Consider the following 15775-nt stretch of genomic DNA (forward strand, 5'->3'; position numbering starts at 1 on the left):
CTCCCTCCCTTCAATCCCACAGTAAGAAGTAATGGGAAGCATACTGAGGTAGACATCACTGGTGCTGGGAAATCAACCTGGTGAAAGATGCATTTTGGTCTGCCTGAAACTTGTTGGTCTTCCAGTGTAAGGGGATTTCTATATGTGAATGCTGCTGACTTACACATTCCAGGGTGCAGGCGTACCTGCTGAGGGACACACTGAAACTTGGCGCAGCCATCACAAAGGGGTCTGTGGGGAAGGACCACAGTCTAGATTCCTACCACCACTGGATACTTAGGGGCTGGGTCCTGTGTAACTGCCTCTCAGACACTTCACTCATGCTTTACTTAAGGAAGAAACAGAAGTGGTGTTGACGCTTTGTAAGAGACTGTACTGAATGTAGAGAAAGACATAGACTGAACTTGATCCACTTTGTATGAATAGAATATATTTTTGAAAAAAAATTAGGAAGTAACCAAGTAAGGTCCATTAATGACTTTGGTGGGAGGAATGAGAAAAAGCAATATAAACTATAGGACACAATTCTAAAAGGGACGCAAGATGTGCACAGTTCTTAGAAAGTGGAAGGGCAGATTGAGAAAGTAGTAAGTAAAGCATTTGAGATCCAGATGTTTATAAACAGGGGTCTAGAGTACAAGAGCAATGAAGTCATAATGAGCCTTTATAAAGCATTGATTGTACCACAACTGCAATGTTATGTCCAATGCCACATTTTAGGAAAGATGTAAAGGTTTTGGAGAGGATGCAGAAGATGATTCCAGTGATGAGGTACTTTAGTTTGTGTATAGACTGGAGATGCTGGGATTGGTCTCCTGGGAACAGAGGAGGTTGTGAAGAGATTTGATGGAAGTATTTAAAGGGTGTAGGCAGAGTAGAAACTGTTTCTCGTGGAGGAGGAGGTAGAATAAAAGTGATTTGCAAAAGAACAAGAAGCGACATGTGGAGGCATTTTTAGATAGTACCATAGTAGAGGAGACAGATTCAAAAGGAAGCAAACCATAAGTCACTGGAGGAACTCAGCAGGCCAGTCAGAATCAGTGGAGGGAGATAGACTGTTGACATTTTGGGCAAATCAATCACCTGGTCTGTGCTTGGTCTCACCAATGTAAATGTGCTTGGTTTGCCGAACATCTGCGCTCTGTCCCTAATGGCCATCTGGAGCTCCCAGTTGCCAGCCACTTTAATTCTCCCAATCACTCTCACACTGACCTTTCTGTCCTTGGCTTCCTCCACTGTCAGAGCAAGACCAGACGCAAACTTGAGGAACAGCACCTCATATTCTGCCAGGGTAGCCTTCAGGTAACCTTTTCTCTATCCCCTTCTTCTACCCAGACACTCCTCCCATTCCCCCACCTCCCACCTCCCAGCTCCCCCCTTCCTGATTCTTCCACTCATTCTATCTTCCATATCCATACCATCTCAGCTACACCTTCCTTCAAGCTCTGTATTTGTTTCTTCCCCATATCTGCAATTCTTCACTATTTCACACTTGACTGTCTTCTAGCTTTTACAGTTATCACTTCATTATCCCACGTTCCTGTCTCCACCCTGCCTTTGTCAAATTTATTCACCTGCCTATCACTATATCACTCTGGATGCCCCACCCCTTCCCCCTCTCCCCCATCGCCCCCCACCCCATTCTGCTATAACTGAGCATCCCCCTCTCCTTTCTCTCAGTCCAGATGTACAGTTTCAGCCTGAAATGTCGACAGTCTATTTCCCTCCACTGATGCTGACTGGCCTGTTAAGTTCTCCCACTGACTTGTGGTTTGCTTCAGATTCCAGCATCTGCCGTTTTTGGTATCTCCAGATTCAAAAGGAACCTTTCAAAAGGAACATTTCAAAGGAGAGAATATTCAGGGCTATGGAGAGAGGGTGGGGGAGTAGAACAAGATGAATTGCTCTTACATAGAGCCAGTATAGACTCAATGAGCTTAATAGCCTCCTTCCATACTGTAACCATTCTGTGATTCTGTAGAGAACTGAGACCATTTACAGTCACCCTATCCCTGTCTAATGTTGTATAGGCTGAGAGCAAATAGTAGAGTTTTTATCCTGCATGGAAAATACTCATAGAGACCGACAAAAGTATCTTGATGCTAAAATTTTCAAATCAAGTTTTCCATTATTCAGCACAGTAACAGTGTAATAGGTTACATTTATGTACTTTATTCCCTTTCTCTGTTAGTCACAATTGCCATGCCTTTAGCTTCCCATTTAAACCTCTCTATTTCTTTGCCTCAGTGTCCTCCTCAAGGTCATGGGTCAATTCCCACTCCAAAGACTTGAGCACAACAGTCCAGACTGACACTGTAGTACTGACAGAGTGCTGCACTAACAGATGTGTAATCTTTTGGATGAAGCTTTTAGCTTAGGTCTGCCTCTTCTCCCAGGGTGACAAGAATGATTCCATGGTCTTAGTTTCAAAGAAGATCAGAGGAGCTCTTCCCAATATCCTGTGGCCGATATTTATCCCTTATCGACATTGCTAAAAGTAGTCATCTGATATTTTAAATTGATATTGAGTGGAGCTTGCTGTACACAAGATCATTGCCCAAATATGTCTCAGTGCAGGGTCTCAATCTGAAATGTTAACTATCCCTCTGCTCCCACAACTGCTGTGCAACCCACTGACTTCCTCCAGCAGTTTGTATTTTACTCCAGACTCCAGCATCTGCAGTCTCTGTATGCCCAAATATATGGTTTGGTATGAGAATCTGTTAGTATTTCAGTAACATGTCTAGGGTTGGCTTACTGTAGTAAAGCACTAAATAAAGGCAAGGTAATGTTGGTTCATTGAATCAATGTATTGAAGCGGCCTGATTCATACTTGTAGCTGACTTGGAGAAGAAACTTTGAGTGTAATTGCAAAGGTGAGAATATTTTCTGACTCCAATTGACTGCCCTCTTTGTAGAAAATATGGCACAAGGAAATACTGGGAATGGAAACAGTCACTATTTCTCCAACCCAAGCTACCATACCTTAGCCCAGTGTGGGAGTCCACCGCACACCAACAACTGCCAACGGAGCACATCTGGAAAGGTAAATCTCAGTCAATGTTAACTAAATCAGAATGGCCTTGGTTGCAGTTACCACTAGCTGTTGGGGTTACTCTCAAGTACTATTGACAGCCAATCTACCAACTCCCCACACCAACAGCACTTGGTCTCAGAAATGATAACAATTACAGTCTTGTAACCTCATACATCTACTTAAAGAATGTGGAGCATTGCAGGAACTTACAGAGGGAACACCAAATTTGTCTCTGGTTGTTAGTGCTGAATGTGTACAAGAGTATTGGCCACTGATGAAACTCACCTCCAAAGGTTTGATTCCATCGTCTACAATAGAACTAAATGTATGGCAGTGCCTCCAAATAGTAGCCAAAGCTTGTGCATACATTTAGTGCAGCTGAGCAGTGCTGAAAGTTCTTCCTTTCACATATAAGACAAAAAACAAAGGCATGAGATTAATTGGATTTACCAAAGAGCTGCCATTACCTTTGTGAGCTGAATGGCCTCATTCTAAACTATGATTCACACCAGCGAAACTGTCCCAATGACTCACGCTTCATACAAGCCTTCTCTCATCATTATTAGTCCTTCAATTAGCCATTAAAAACAGATTAACTGATCATTTTCTCTTTGTGGGAGCCTGCTGTGTGCAAATTGGCTACTGGGTTTCCTACGTGGCACCAGTGGCTTGCACTTCAAATGTTTTTCATTGGCTTTTAAGTGCTTTTGGATGCCCTGTGGTTGTAAAAGGCATAGAAATGGAAATTATTCACCTTTCATTTAACAAAATACTAGTTGGTAACTTCAGCAAAAAGCTTCAAATTAGAATGGCAAATCTGGCCTGGGCACAAGGCCCTTCAGATCAACCATTCGATGTCAAGTCTTGAGTTCAACAAGAATAGCCCAGTGAAGCTCTGACTCATAAAGGTGAATGATATTAAATTCTACTGATGATGTAATTTAATTGCTCATTTTTAATCAACAGTCAAAAAACAATCAGCTATTCGTTAACATTAAGAATCTCAAAAGTCAAGGAAAGCAAGGCCCCGTTATGGACTACACAGCAACCCTACCTGCAGATTGGAAGCAAGGCGGCTACCCTAATGATTTAGGTATTCTATTTTCTACATTATTGTTAATGAAAGCAATAAAGAAATGGTGCAGGGTTATGCTTTGTGTAATGATTATCTTTTTTATTAAGATTATAACCATAGAATCTCAACATTCATTCCTGGGATGAGCCTATTGCTGGAAAGATCAGCATTTTTCCCCTGTCTTCTAGTTGCTACTTGACAGGCTTTTGAGGAAACATCTCCTTCAACTGTTTAGTAGAGATGATCCCACAGTGCCAATTGGCTTCAGTATCTTTTGGAACATTCTGGAACATGACAGATAAATCAACATGAATGATGTGAACAGAATTTCCAGCTATTTATTTAATTTTGCTCCAGATGGTTTGGGAGGACATTAAAAGTAAGAGGAGGAGGACAAGCCTACTTACTATTCACCGAGATCACAGATAATCTAGAATCTAACTATCTGCCTTTCCCTACATCCCTTTATGCTTTTGCCTAACAAAAAGCTTGATTTAAAATTAACATTGACCAGCGTCTGTTGTTGATTATGAAAGAGAGTTCCAAATGTCTACCATCCTTTTCCACGAAGTGTTTTCTAAGTTCAGTACTTTGCCAAGTTGATCCTGCCCAAAGAATGACAGAGGACATAAAACTATCAGAGAAGGAGCAGGCCATTTGGCTCCTCAAACCTGCTCTGCCATTCATTGAGACCAAAATTTTTCTGACCTTTGGCCAAGCTTGATTGAAATTCCATTACAATTATTCTATTATAGTAAAAAAAAATCAATCTCCACCTCAAATATATTCTCTGGGTTAAAGAAGTCAAAAATGTACAACCTTCTGTGAGAAAACGTTCTCCTCTTTATTTAATGAGCAATTCTTTATCCTGAGACTGTGGTCCCTGGTTCTAGAGCCCATTGATTTATCAAAAATAGATTGATCTTTAAGAACACTGAGAGCTGTAATGATTTTTCACAGCTATCCAAGTTTAAGAAAGTCAGATTTTCCCTTTATCGGTGATTCATCTGATCTCACTGTTCACTAACATTTGATAGAGGTCATTCGGTGCCTCAAGCCTGTTCATTTAGATCAATGAACAAGATGCTGGAGGAACTCAATGGGTCAGGCAGAATCTGTGGAGGGAAACATCGACTGTCCATTTCCCTTCATAGACGCTGCCTGACCTGCTGAGTTCCTCCAGCATCTTGTGTGTTGCTCCAGGTTCCAGCATCTGAAGTCTCTTGTGTCTCCTGTTCATTTAGATGATGGCTAATCTGTATCTTACACCCATCTATCTGCCTGGATTCCATAATCCCTCTGCTTAAACAGTAAGGTCTACCCAGTCTCTAAATATTGAATAACTGCTAGCCCCAGCTTTGAGGGGAGAGTTCCCCAGATTTCCAATCTCCTTTGCGTGAATGGACTGGTTCTAATTTTGTTTTGTTCCATTGCTCTGTACTCTTCTCAGCAGAGGAAGTAGGTTCTCATCACCTACTCTCTCAAATTTTTTCAATATTTTAAACACTTAGCTATCCCTTAATTTATCACACTTGAGGAAACATTTGCAACCTGTCCCTCAATCCTTTTAGTCCTGATAGCATTCCAAGGATGATATCTTTTTTCTCAGGTTTGCTTCCCAAATCAAACATAGTTCTTTGGATAATCTATATCTTGCCCCAATTACCATTTATCCATTGGTTAGAATTTTTTTGTTTTCTCACAGGTGCCTTTGGTGCTGATAGGGGATACGTTGGAAAATCTCTAAAAGGTAAAATTTCAAATGGTCCCTGTGCCTTCAAAGCATTTATACTTCTCTGAGACACTGTGTTGAGCTATAGACAAGCAAGCTCCTCAGACAACCATTATTAGAACATCATAGTGGAGCTGGGTTAATGTTTAATTATTTCTGAGGCTATGAGCATTGCTGGCGAGGTTGGTATTTATTAGCTGTCACTCTTGCCCCTGAGAAGCTGGTGGCAAACTGCCTTCTTGAATGGCTGCGGTAAGTGTGGTGAAGCTGCTCCCTTGGCACTGTTGGGTAGTGAGTTCAAAAATTTACCTCTAGTGTCAATGGAGGAATAGCCATACATTTCTAGGTACATCTTAGTTGATGGTTTTCCCATGCACCCAGTGCCCTTGTCCTTCTAAGTGATAGAGATTGTGAATTTGGAACGTTCTGCCTTAGAAACCATGGTGGATAACGACAGTGAATTAGTGAAGATCGATGGTGCAGTGAGTGATCATTTACCAAAAACCTTGCCAGCCTAAGTACATGGACTTCCAGTGATCTGAAGTTATGGTGGTGGAATCAGAGATACTTCTGCAACACTCACCCACCACTGTTTAAATCCAATTATTTAAATGATTCAGTGAGATGAAGTAACAATTTCCTGGGTCCTTTTTGATTGAAAGCATTGCCTTGCCAATTGATATTCAGCCTATCAAAAGCCAATCTTCACAACTTCAATCCCAAGTCTAGAGTGGAGAGCTCACTCCTCAAAATCCTGGGAAAATAAGGTTAAGTTTAATAATAACATCAAAAGGAATTGGAAAACAACCTAAAAAGGAAAATAAATTGCAAAGCCATGAGGGGAGGAACAGTTTGGAGTGGAGTTTAATTTTAGAGCTCTTTCAACAAGTTGGCAGAGGGACAATGGACTAAAAGGCCTAAAGTTCAAGTTAAATGTTGTCATACGCATACATACATCGGGTATAAATGCCATGAAAATTAGCTTTTTTGCAGGAGCAGACAGTGCATTACAAACTTGACAAACGTAAGTTGACATAAACTTAAATAACCATAAATTATACATGTACATGCACAAAAATAAACAATGACACCAGTGCAAATTGAGAAAGAGAAAAGTAAAGGTCCTGAAGAACGGTCCTGACCCGAAACATTGACCGCCTGTTTTTCTCCACGGATGCTGCCTGACCTGCTGAGTTCCTCCAGCATCATAGTGTTTTTCATCAGAGAGAAAAGTAAATATAGTTCGAGGTAGTGTTAGGGTTTTTCAGGTTGGTTCAAGAAACTGATGGCAGTGGGGAAGAAGCTGTTGTTGAACCTTGAGGTGTGGGTCTTCAGGCTTCTGTACCTCCTGCCTGATGGAAGCATCAAGAAGAGGGCATGGCCCAGATGGTAGGGGTCCCTGATGATAGATGTCGCTTTCCTGAGACAGCACCTCTTGTAGTTTTCCTCGATGGTGGGGAGACCTGTACCTGTGATGGAACTGACCGAGTCCACTACTCTCTGTAGTCTCTTGCATTCCTGCTGCCTCCTTCTATGCCGTCAAATTCTATATAAAGTGAAAAGATTAATAAAAATATAGAATACTGGAAATACTCAGCAGATCAGTCATCATCTGCAGAGAGAGAAAAAACAAGAGTTAATGTTTCACGTTGATGATCTTCTATCACAAGAATAAGTTGCAGAAGAGTTAAAATATGGAACATTGAGAAATGTGTGTAGGAGTATGTGGAAATACCAAAATAATGAGTGAGAAAGTGGTGCACAGAGTATGAAAAAATTAAGCGGGTGGGGAGGGAGCATAACTACTTGAATTTTTCTGTATGTAGAAACTAATATGGTTTGAATAAAAATATAAATATTGCAACTGTTCATGATGATTAGGGGGATTTACTGCCATTAGACTTTTGGGGGATGGAGGAGGGGCAGTATTTCTATCAAGGGGGAATAAGCTTAAATCCCAAGAAATGTTGGAGTCGAAGGAATGTGGAAGTTCTCTGAAGCAGCCAGCAGCCAAAGCGTTAATGTGATTTCCCTGTGCAGGTGTTGCCACATCTTCCAGAATAAATTATCATCGTCAGGTATATTTTTAAATTCAACCCCCTTTTTATTTTTAATGTGTGATTTCTTTTCATTACCACAGATCTGGTAAAGACTTCAGGCTTTAGTGCCAGCACATGCTCACTCAACAGTACCGAGAACCCATACGCCACCATCAAAGATCCACCAATTTTTACATCCAAAAATTCAGAGTGTGGCTACGTGGAGATGAAGTCTCCAGCTCGCCGTGATTCACCATATGCCGAGATTGGCAACTCCACTTCAGCTAATAAAAATGTCTATGAAGTTGGTATGTTTATATAATCATTCTGTTTTTAATATCATTTCTGTGTATAATTGACTGCAAAACATCTCACAGTTAACTACATTTTATTACTTTATCAAAAAACATTCTTGTTAAGATTACATTTAGGGCTGTTAGTGAACAATCTTCCAATAATGTAAAGAACTGTCCAAGAATTGTAAGCAAGGAGAGCTAAGCCATTCCCCACATTTTCCCTAGTGAACCTTGCATCTGAGTATCCCATTGGGGAATTTTCCAGTCAATGTCATAACTGGGTAATATCCTGAACAGTGTCCCCAGGGCAATATCCCTGTCAATGTCATCATTGGGGAACATCCTGATGAATATTACCCAGTGAATATACCAGTCAACATCACCAGGGAAATTCTCTGATCAATATCAACTGGGGAATACCCTTGACAGTATCACCTTTGCAGTATCACCATGGGAATATCCTGAACAATATCATTGTTGGGGAATATCTGCTCAGCATCACTCCATGAATATTCTGATCAATAACACCAGGATCATAAAATGGTAAATATCCCCAGGGATTATCCTAACAGACTGGATGTCAGGAGGTTTTTTTCCCTGGCTGTGGTGTCTAGAACAAGGGGTCATAGTCTTAGGTTCAGGGAAAGAAATTTCGGGCTAAGATGAAGAGAAGTGTCCTTACTCAAAGGGTAGTGAACCTGTGGATTTTTTTAATGCAGAGGATTCTGGAGCTAAAGTCATAGAATATTTTTAACAATGAGGTAGATAAGTCTCTAGACACAAAAAAAGTCAAGAGGTATGGGGACAGAGGGGGAATATAGTATCAAGATTGGAGTAAGCCACTTGGACCTTCAAGCTTTCTCTGCCATTCAACAGGATCATGACTGATCATCTATCTTGATACTATATTCCCATGATCCTATTGAATGGCAGAGAAAGCTTGAAGGTCCAAACAAATTACTCCAGTCTTCCATCTTTCCATGAATTTCAGCAGGGGAATATCCTGATTGATATCACCAGGGGCAAAAGCTGTTCATTGTCATTAGGGATTTCCAAATCCTAGATATATTGGCTCTGTGAAGCAAGCTATCTTACTTTCACTCCTGGTTCTTTTGTCAATCACCTTTAATCTGTATTCTCTTGTTTTTGATCCTTCAGTTATTGGCAACAATTTCTTATTATACAATGTAAGCCACAATTTTAAACAGCTCCATCAAATATCCTCATAACTTGCTAAATTGGTTTATTATTGTTACATGCACTGAGGTACAGTGAAAAATTTTGTTTTGCATGCCATCCATACAGATCATTTCATCACATCAGTGCATTGAGATAGTACAAGGTAAAACAAGAACAGAATGCAGAATAAAGTGTTATAGTTACAGAGAAAGTGCAGTGCAGATAGACAACAAGGTGCAAGGTCATAACGAGGTAGATTGTGAGGTCAAGAGTCCATTTTATCATACTAGGGGACCATTCAATAGCCTTATAGCAGCGGGATAGAAGCTGTCCTTGAGCCTGATGGTACGTGCTTTCAGGCTTTTGTATCTTCTGCCTGATGGGATGGAGGAGAAGAGAGAATGTCCAGGGTGGGTGGGGTCTTTGATTCTGTTGGCTGCTTTACTGAGGCAGCGAGAAGTGTAGACAGAGTCCATGGAGGGGAGGCTGGTTTCCATGATGTGCTGAGCTGTGTCCACAACTCTCTAGTTTCGAGTAGACCAGTTGTCATACCAAGCTGTGATGCATCCGGATAGGATGTTTTCTGTGGTGCACTTCTAAAAATTGGTGAGGGTCATAAGGGACATGCCAAATTCTTTAGCCTCCTGAGGAAGTAGAAGCGCTGGTGTGCTTTCTTTACCATGGCGTCTACGTGGTTGGACTAGGACAGGCTATTGGTGATGTTCAGTCCTAGGAACTTGAAGCTCTCAGTCTTTCTCTGTTCCAATGAGAATGTCCTGTATCTCTGTCATATCTATACATATCATCTTTCAGAACATTCTCAAAGGGGAGGGTGAGCAGCCAGAAGTCATTGGGCACATTGGCATAAATGACATAAGTAGAGAAAGGGATGAGGTCCTGCAGAGTGAATATAGGGAGCTATGGAAGAAGTTAAAAAGCAGGACCTCAAGGGTAGTAATCTGTGGATTACTTCCAGTACCACGTGCTAGTGAGGGTAAGAATAGGAAGATATAGCAAATAAATGCGTGGCTGAAAAATTGGTGTAGGGGCCAAGGATTCATATTTTTGAACCATTGGGATCTCTTCTCCCACACAGGTGACCTTACAAGAGGGATGGGTTACACGTGAACTGGAGGGGGACCGATATCCTGGCAGGCAGATTTGCTAGTGCTACCAGGGTGGATTTAATCTAGACTGGCAGGGGGGGTGGGATCCCAAGCATCAGGGAGACAAATGAGAGGCTGGAAAATGATGCAAAAGTCAGCGACAGCGAGTTGAATAGGTATGACAGGCATGAGATTGGCAGGGAGTGAGGAAAGCCTATTGGATTAAATTGCATTTATTTCAATGCAAGAGGTCTGACAGGTAAGGCAGATGAACTTAGGGCTTGGATGGCTAAGTGGGTCTGGCATATTATAGTCATCACGGAAACATGGCAAAGGGAGGGACAGGACTGACAGCTTAATGTTCAGGGCTACCGGTGCTTTAGGCAGGATAGAGGCAGAGGAAAGAGAGGAGGGGGAATGGCATTTTTGATGTCACAGCAGTAGTCAGAGATGAAATTACTGAAGGATCGTCCAGTAAGGCTTTATGGGTGGAGCTGAGAAATAAGAAGGGGATGATCACATTGTCGGGATTGTACTTTAGGCCCCCAAATAGTCAACGAAAATCAGAAGAACAAATGTGCAGGGAGATTGTGCAGAGTTGTAAGAATAATAGGGTTCTCATAGTCAGAGATTTTTGACTTTCCTAACATAGACCGGGACTGCCGTACTGTTAAGGGTTTGGATGGGGTGGAATTTGTTAAATGAGTTCAGGAAACTTTCCTTGGGCAATATATAGAGGGCCCTACTAAGGAGAGGGCAAAGCTTGATCTACTCCTGGGTAACAGGGTGGAGTAGGTGACTGAGGTGGCAGTGGGGGAGCACTTTGGGAGCAGTGACCATCGCTCTATTCATTTTAAAACAGTATGGAAAGGGACAGAACTGGTCCACAGCTTTAAGTTCCAAACTGGGATGAGGCGAATTTTGACCGTATGAGACAGGAACTTGCAAAGGTTGATTGGAGCAGGTTGTTTGTGGGCAAAGGGACCACAGGCAAGTGGGAGGGGTTTAAAGGTGAGATTCTGGTCGCCTCATTATAGGAAGGATGTGGAGGCGTTGGAAAGGGTGCAGAGAAGATTTACCAGGATGCTGCCTGGATTGAAGAGTATGGATTATGGGGAGAGATTAAAGGAGCTAGGGCTGTTCTCATTGGAGAGAAGGAGGATGAGGGGAGACATGATAGAGGTATACAAGATATTGAGAGGAATAGATAGAGTGGACAGCCAGCGCCTCTTTCCCAGGGCACCGATGCTTAAAACAAGAGGACATGGCTTTAAGGTATTGGGTGGGAAGTTCAAGGGTGATGTCAGAGGGAGGTTTTTCACCCAGAGAGTGGTTGGTGCATGGAATGCGCTGCCTGGGGTGGTGGTGGAGGCTGATACATTGGACAAGTTCAAGAGATTGTTAGATAAGCATATGGAGGAATTTAAGTTCGAGGGATATGTGGGAGGAAGGGGTTAGATAGTCATAGGTGTGGTTTGAAGGGCGGCACAACATGGTGGGCTGAAGGGCCTGTATTGTGTTGTATCATTCTATGTTCTATAGCAGGAGCTCAAGGTCTACTTGTTCCTATTAGAGTGAAGGGCAAGGGAGGTAGGAGTAGGGAACCCTGGTTGACAAGGGACATTGAGGCACTGGCCAGGAAAAAGAAGGAGGCATGGGTCAGATACAGGCAGCTGAGATCAAGCAAATCCCTGGAGGTGTATAGGGGATGCAGGAGCATACTCAAGAAGGAAATCAGGAGGGCAAAACGGGGCATGAGATAGCTTTGGCAGTGAAGATTAAGGAAAATTCAAAGAGATTTTATGTATATTACGGGAAAAAGACTAACTAGAGAGAAAATAGGGCCCTTCAAAGACCAAAGTGGACATCTTTGTGTGGAGCTGCAGGAGATGGACAAGGTCCTTGATGAATATTTCTCCTTCATTTTTACCGTGGAGAAAGACATGAAGACTTCGGAACTAGGAAAAGTGATTGGGAAGGTCTTGGGGATAGTCTGCATTACAGTAGAGGAGGTGTTAGATGTCTTAAAAGAGATGAAAGTAGACAAAGCTCCAGTGCTTGACCAGGTATATCCAAGAACACCGTGAGAGGCCAAAGAAGAAATTGCTGGAGCCCTGGCCAAGATATTTGCATCATCATTAGCCAATGGTGAGGTGCCAGTAGACCAAAGGATAGCCAATGTTGTGCCTTTATTTAAGAAGGGTGACAAAGAAAAATCTGGGAACTATAGACAAGTAAGCCTAACATCTGTGGTAGGTAAGTTATTGGAGAGGATTCTGAGGGAGAAGAAATACATACATCTGGAAAGACAGCGGTTGATTGGAGATAGTCAGCATGGCTTTATGCGTGGGAGGTCATGTCTTATGAACTTATTATATTGAGTTTTTTGATGAGGTGACCAAGAAAGTTGATGAGGGCAGGGCAGTAGATATAGTTTATATGGACTTCAGTAAGGCTTTTGTAAGGTTCCACATGGTAGGCTGCTCCAGAAGGTTAGATCGCATGGAATCCAGGGAGAGCTGGCTAATTGGATACACAGTTGGCTTGATGGTAGAAAGCAGAAGGTGATGATGGAAGGTTGTTTCTCAGACTGGAGGCCCGTGACTAGTGGTGTGCCTCAGGGGTTGGTGCTGAGCCCATTGTTGTTTTTCATTTATATCAATGATTTGGATAAGAATGCACAGGGTGTGGTTAGTAAGTTTGAAGATGACACTAAAATAGGTGGTATAGTGGACAATGAAGAAGGTTATCAAAAATTACAGGGGGATCTTGATCAGCCGAGGAATGACAAATGGAGTTTAATTCGGATTAGTGTGAGGTGTTGCATTTTGGTAAGTTAAATCCAGGTAGGACTTCCACAGTGAATGGCAGGACCCTGGGGAGTGTTATAGAACAGAGGGACCTTGGAGTACAAGTACACAGTTCACTGAGAGTGGAGTCACAGGTAGTCAGGGTGGTGAAGAAGGCTTTTGGCATGCTGGCCTTCATAAGTTAGATCATTGACTATAAAAATTGGGAAGTCATAGTGCGGTTGTACAGGACACTGGTGAGGTTGCACTTGGAGTATTGTGTTCAGTTTTGGTCGCCCTGTCATAGGAAAGATGTTATTAAACTGGGAAATAGTACAGAAAAGATTTACAAGCATATTGCAGGACTTGAGGGACTGAGTTATAGGGAGAGGTTGGACAGGCTAGGACTTTATTCCTTAGAGCATAAGAGACTGAGAGGTGATCTTATAGAGGTGTGTAAAATCATCAGGGGCATAGGTAGAGTGAATGCACTCAGTCTTTTGTCTGAGGGTTGGGGAATCAAGAACTAGAGGGCATGGGTTTAAGGTGAGAGGGGAAAGATTTAATAGGAACTTGAAGGGCAACACAAAGGGTCGTATCTATGTGGAATGAGCTGCCCAAGGAAGTGGTTGAGGCATTTACTATAACAACTTTTAAAAGATATTTGGATAGGTACATGGATTGGAAAGGATTATAAGGTTATGGGCCAAATGCTGGCAAGTGGGACTAGCTGGGATGGGATATCTTGGTTGGCATGCACTAGTTGGGCCAAAGGGCCTGTTTCTATGCTGTATAACTCTCTGACTCTATATCACAGATAAGCCTTAACAAGCATAATGATTAACTATAATATTCTTGTGCTCCAGAACCAACTGTAAGTGTCGTTCATGGAACATGCAGTGGCAATGCTCCCTTTGGCCCTTATGACCTGCCCAAGAACAGTCACATTCCATGCCATTACGACTTGCTACCAGTTCGAAACAGTCCTTCAACATCACAGAAAATGAACGACAATGAATGAATTAGATGGCAGCGATTTACAGTTGGCAAAGATTCTAGTTGAACAGCTCTCTGGGGCAACAACAGAAGGGGTCTGGCCAATGTCTTACCAGCTCCCCTGGACGTATTTAGATGATGATTTAACACCAGTGCTCAACTGAGTTACAGATGAAGAGCGGGGAAATTTAGAAGGCCGCCACACAACTCAAGAGAATCCCCTTTATAAAATTTCTTCTTTTGCTTTTCTTTTTCTGTGTCTTTGAGGGTTGATATTAAACCCAGTGTCTTTGGGCATTCATGGTAATATTATATGATTCACCTTGTGAAAAAATTGCTAGTGAAGAATTTAATTGTCTAACAATTTTTCAGAAAGTCCTTTGAAACATTTCCATCTTACAACATGCCATTTCTTAAATCCCGTTAGTGTTTTAAAGTCATTCCATGTATACATAAATAATACTCAATAATACATATTGATACTCATTTCTTTAAGTAGGTAGCATAAAAGTATTTTAGTTCTTTATATTTTTTATAGAACAGTTTTTACTTAACTGAAAAGAAGCAATTAAACGATGGCTGCAAGTGGTCACAGCAAAGTGCAAGTCATTGATGGATTCTTAGTGATTAAAAAGCACACTGTAAATCCTTTGCAGACTCCATTGCTTTGCAGCCACATACCTTTGAGCCTATTGCAGTCACAGCCATTTTCTGTTTCTTCTCTGCGAGCTTCTTGTAAAATAAAAACAATGCTGTGCTTAAGCTGGTCTTGTGCATCACAAATAAATTTGTAAAAATAGTAGCGATTTTAGTTTACTTTTGTTTTGCCTTTCCCAATAACCACCTGCATTATTGAAGCCTGTGTTCTGGTGATATTTGCTCTTGTTTTTGCATTTAAATCTGTGTTCAGATTAATGATTGGTTTCATTGTTATGTGAGAGTGTTTTGTTTTTTGTCCTTAGGGCCTTGTGTCAGAATCCTGAGCCTATGTTATTAATCCTGTGTATTGTATAATAAATTGTACATAGAGGCAAACCAGGTTAAACTGACTGACAAGTGGTAATTTGTTTAATGGACTTAAAACTGTACAGCAAAAAAAAATCTTGCCCTGTCAGTATCATTAATTTGTAAGTGTTGTTGCACTATAGCTGAATTGCATTATGACATATTAAATATACTGCCCCACAAAGACCATTTTACCTGAGCAATAACATCTTTATTACATTATTTATCTTCTTTCTCATGATCAGTTTAAACCATAACAAACAATGGAAGTGTATTATTGCAATTCATTTACTCCAAGTGAATTCCAGCATTAAGTGGTTTTCATCCTTCTTTAAATCTTTAGGCATTATAATTGTTTTATGTAGAGAGTGTTTGTCACCAGCTTTTTAATAAAAATTACTTTCAAAAATGTATTTGGTCTATTTTTCTGTTACATGGCTTCAGATCAAAATTGGGCAAGGAAGCCTTCTCCTAATCATCTCATAGCATCCTCCCCAAGAAGATGAATCCGTAATTCTCCA

At 41.4% G+C, this 15775-nt stretch overlaps 1 protein-coding gene across 1 annotated transcript in view; it reads left to right on the forward strand.

The window, feature by feature from the left end:
- Positions 1–15665, forward strand: part of megf10 (multiple EGF-like-domains 10) — a 162562-nt gene extending 146897 nt beyond the window's left edge. The window contains exons 21-25 of the mRNA XM_052020066.1: positions 2919–3046; positions 4004–4130; positions 5818–5862; positions 7985–8191; positions 14120–15665. Of these exons, the coding sequence (XP_051876026.1) occupies positions 2919–3046; positions 4004–4130; positions 5818–5862; positions 7985–8191; positions 14120–14274 (662 nt within the window). The 3' untranslated portion in view covers positions 14275–15665. The remainder of the gene's footprint in view (positions 1–2918; positions 3047–4003; positions 4131–5817; positions 5863–7984; positions 8192–14119) is intronic.
- Positions 15666–15775: the final 110 nt, after the last annotated feature.

This window comes from Pristis pectinata, chromosome 7 (genome assembly GCF_009764475.1).
Source record: "Pristis pectinata isolate sPriPec2 chromosome 7, sPriPec2.1.pri, whole genome shotgun sequence".
Classification (NCBI taxonomy): domain Eukaryota; kingdom Metazoa; phylum Chordata; class Chondrichthyes; order Rhinopristiformes; family Pristidae; genus Pristis; species Pristis pectinata.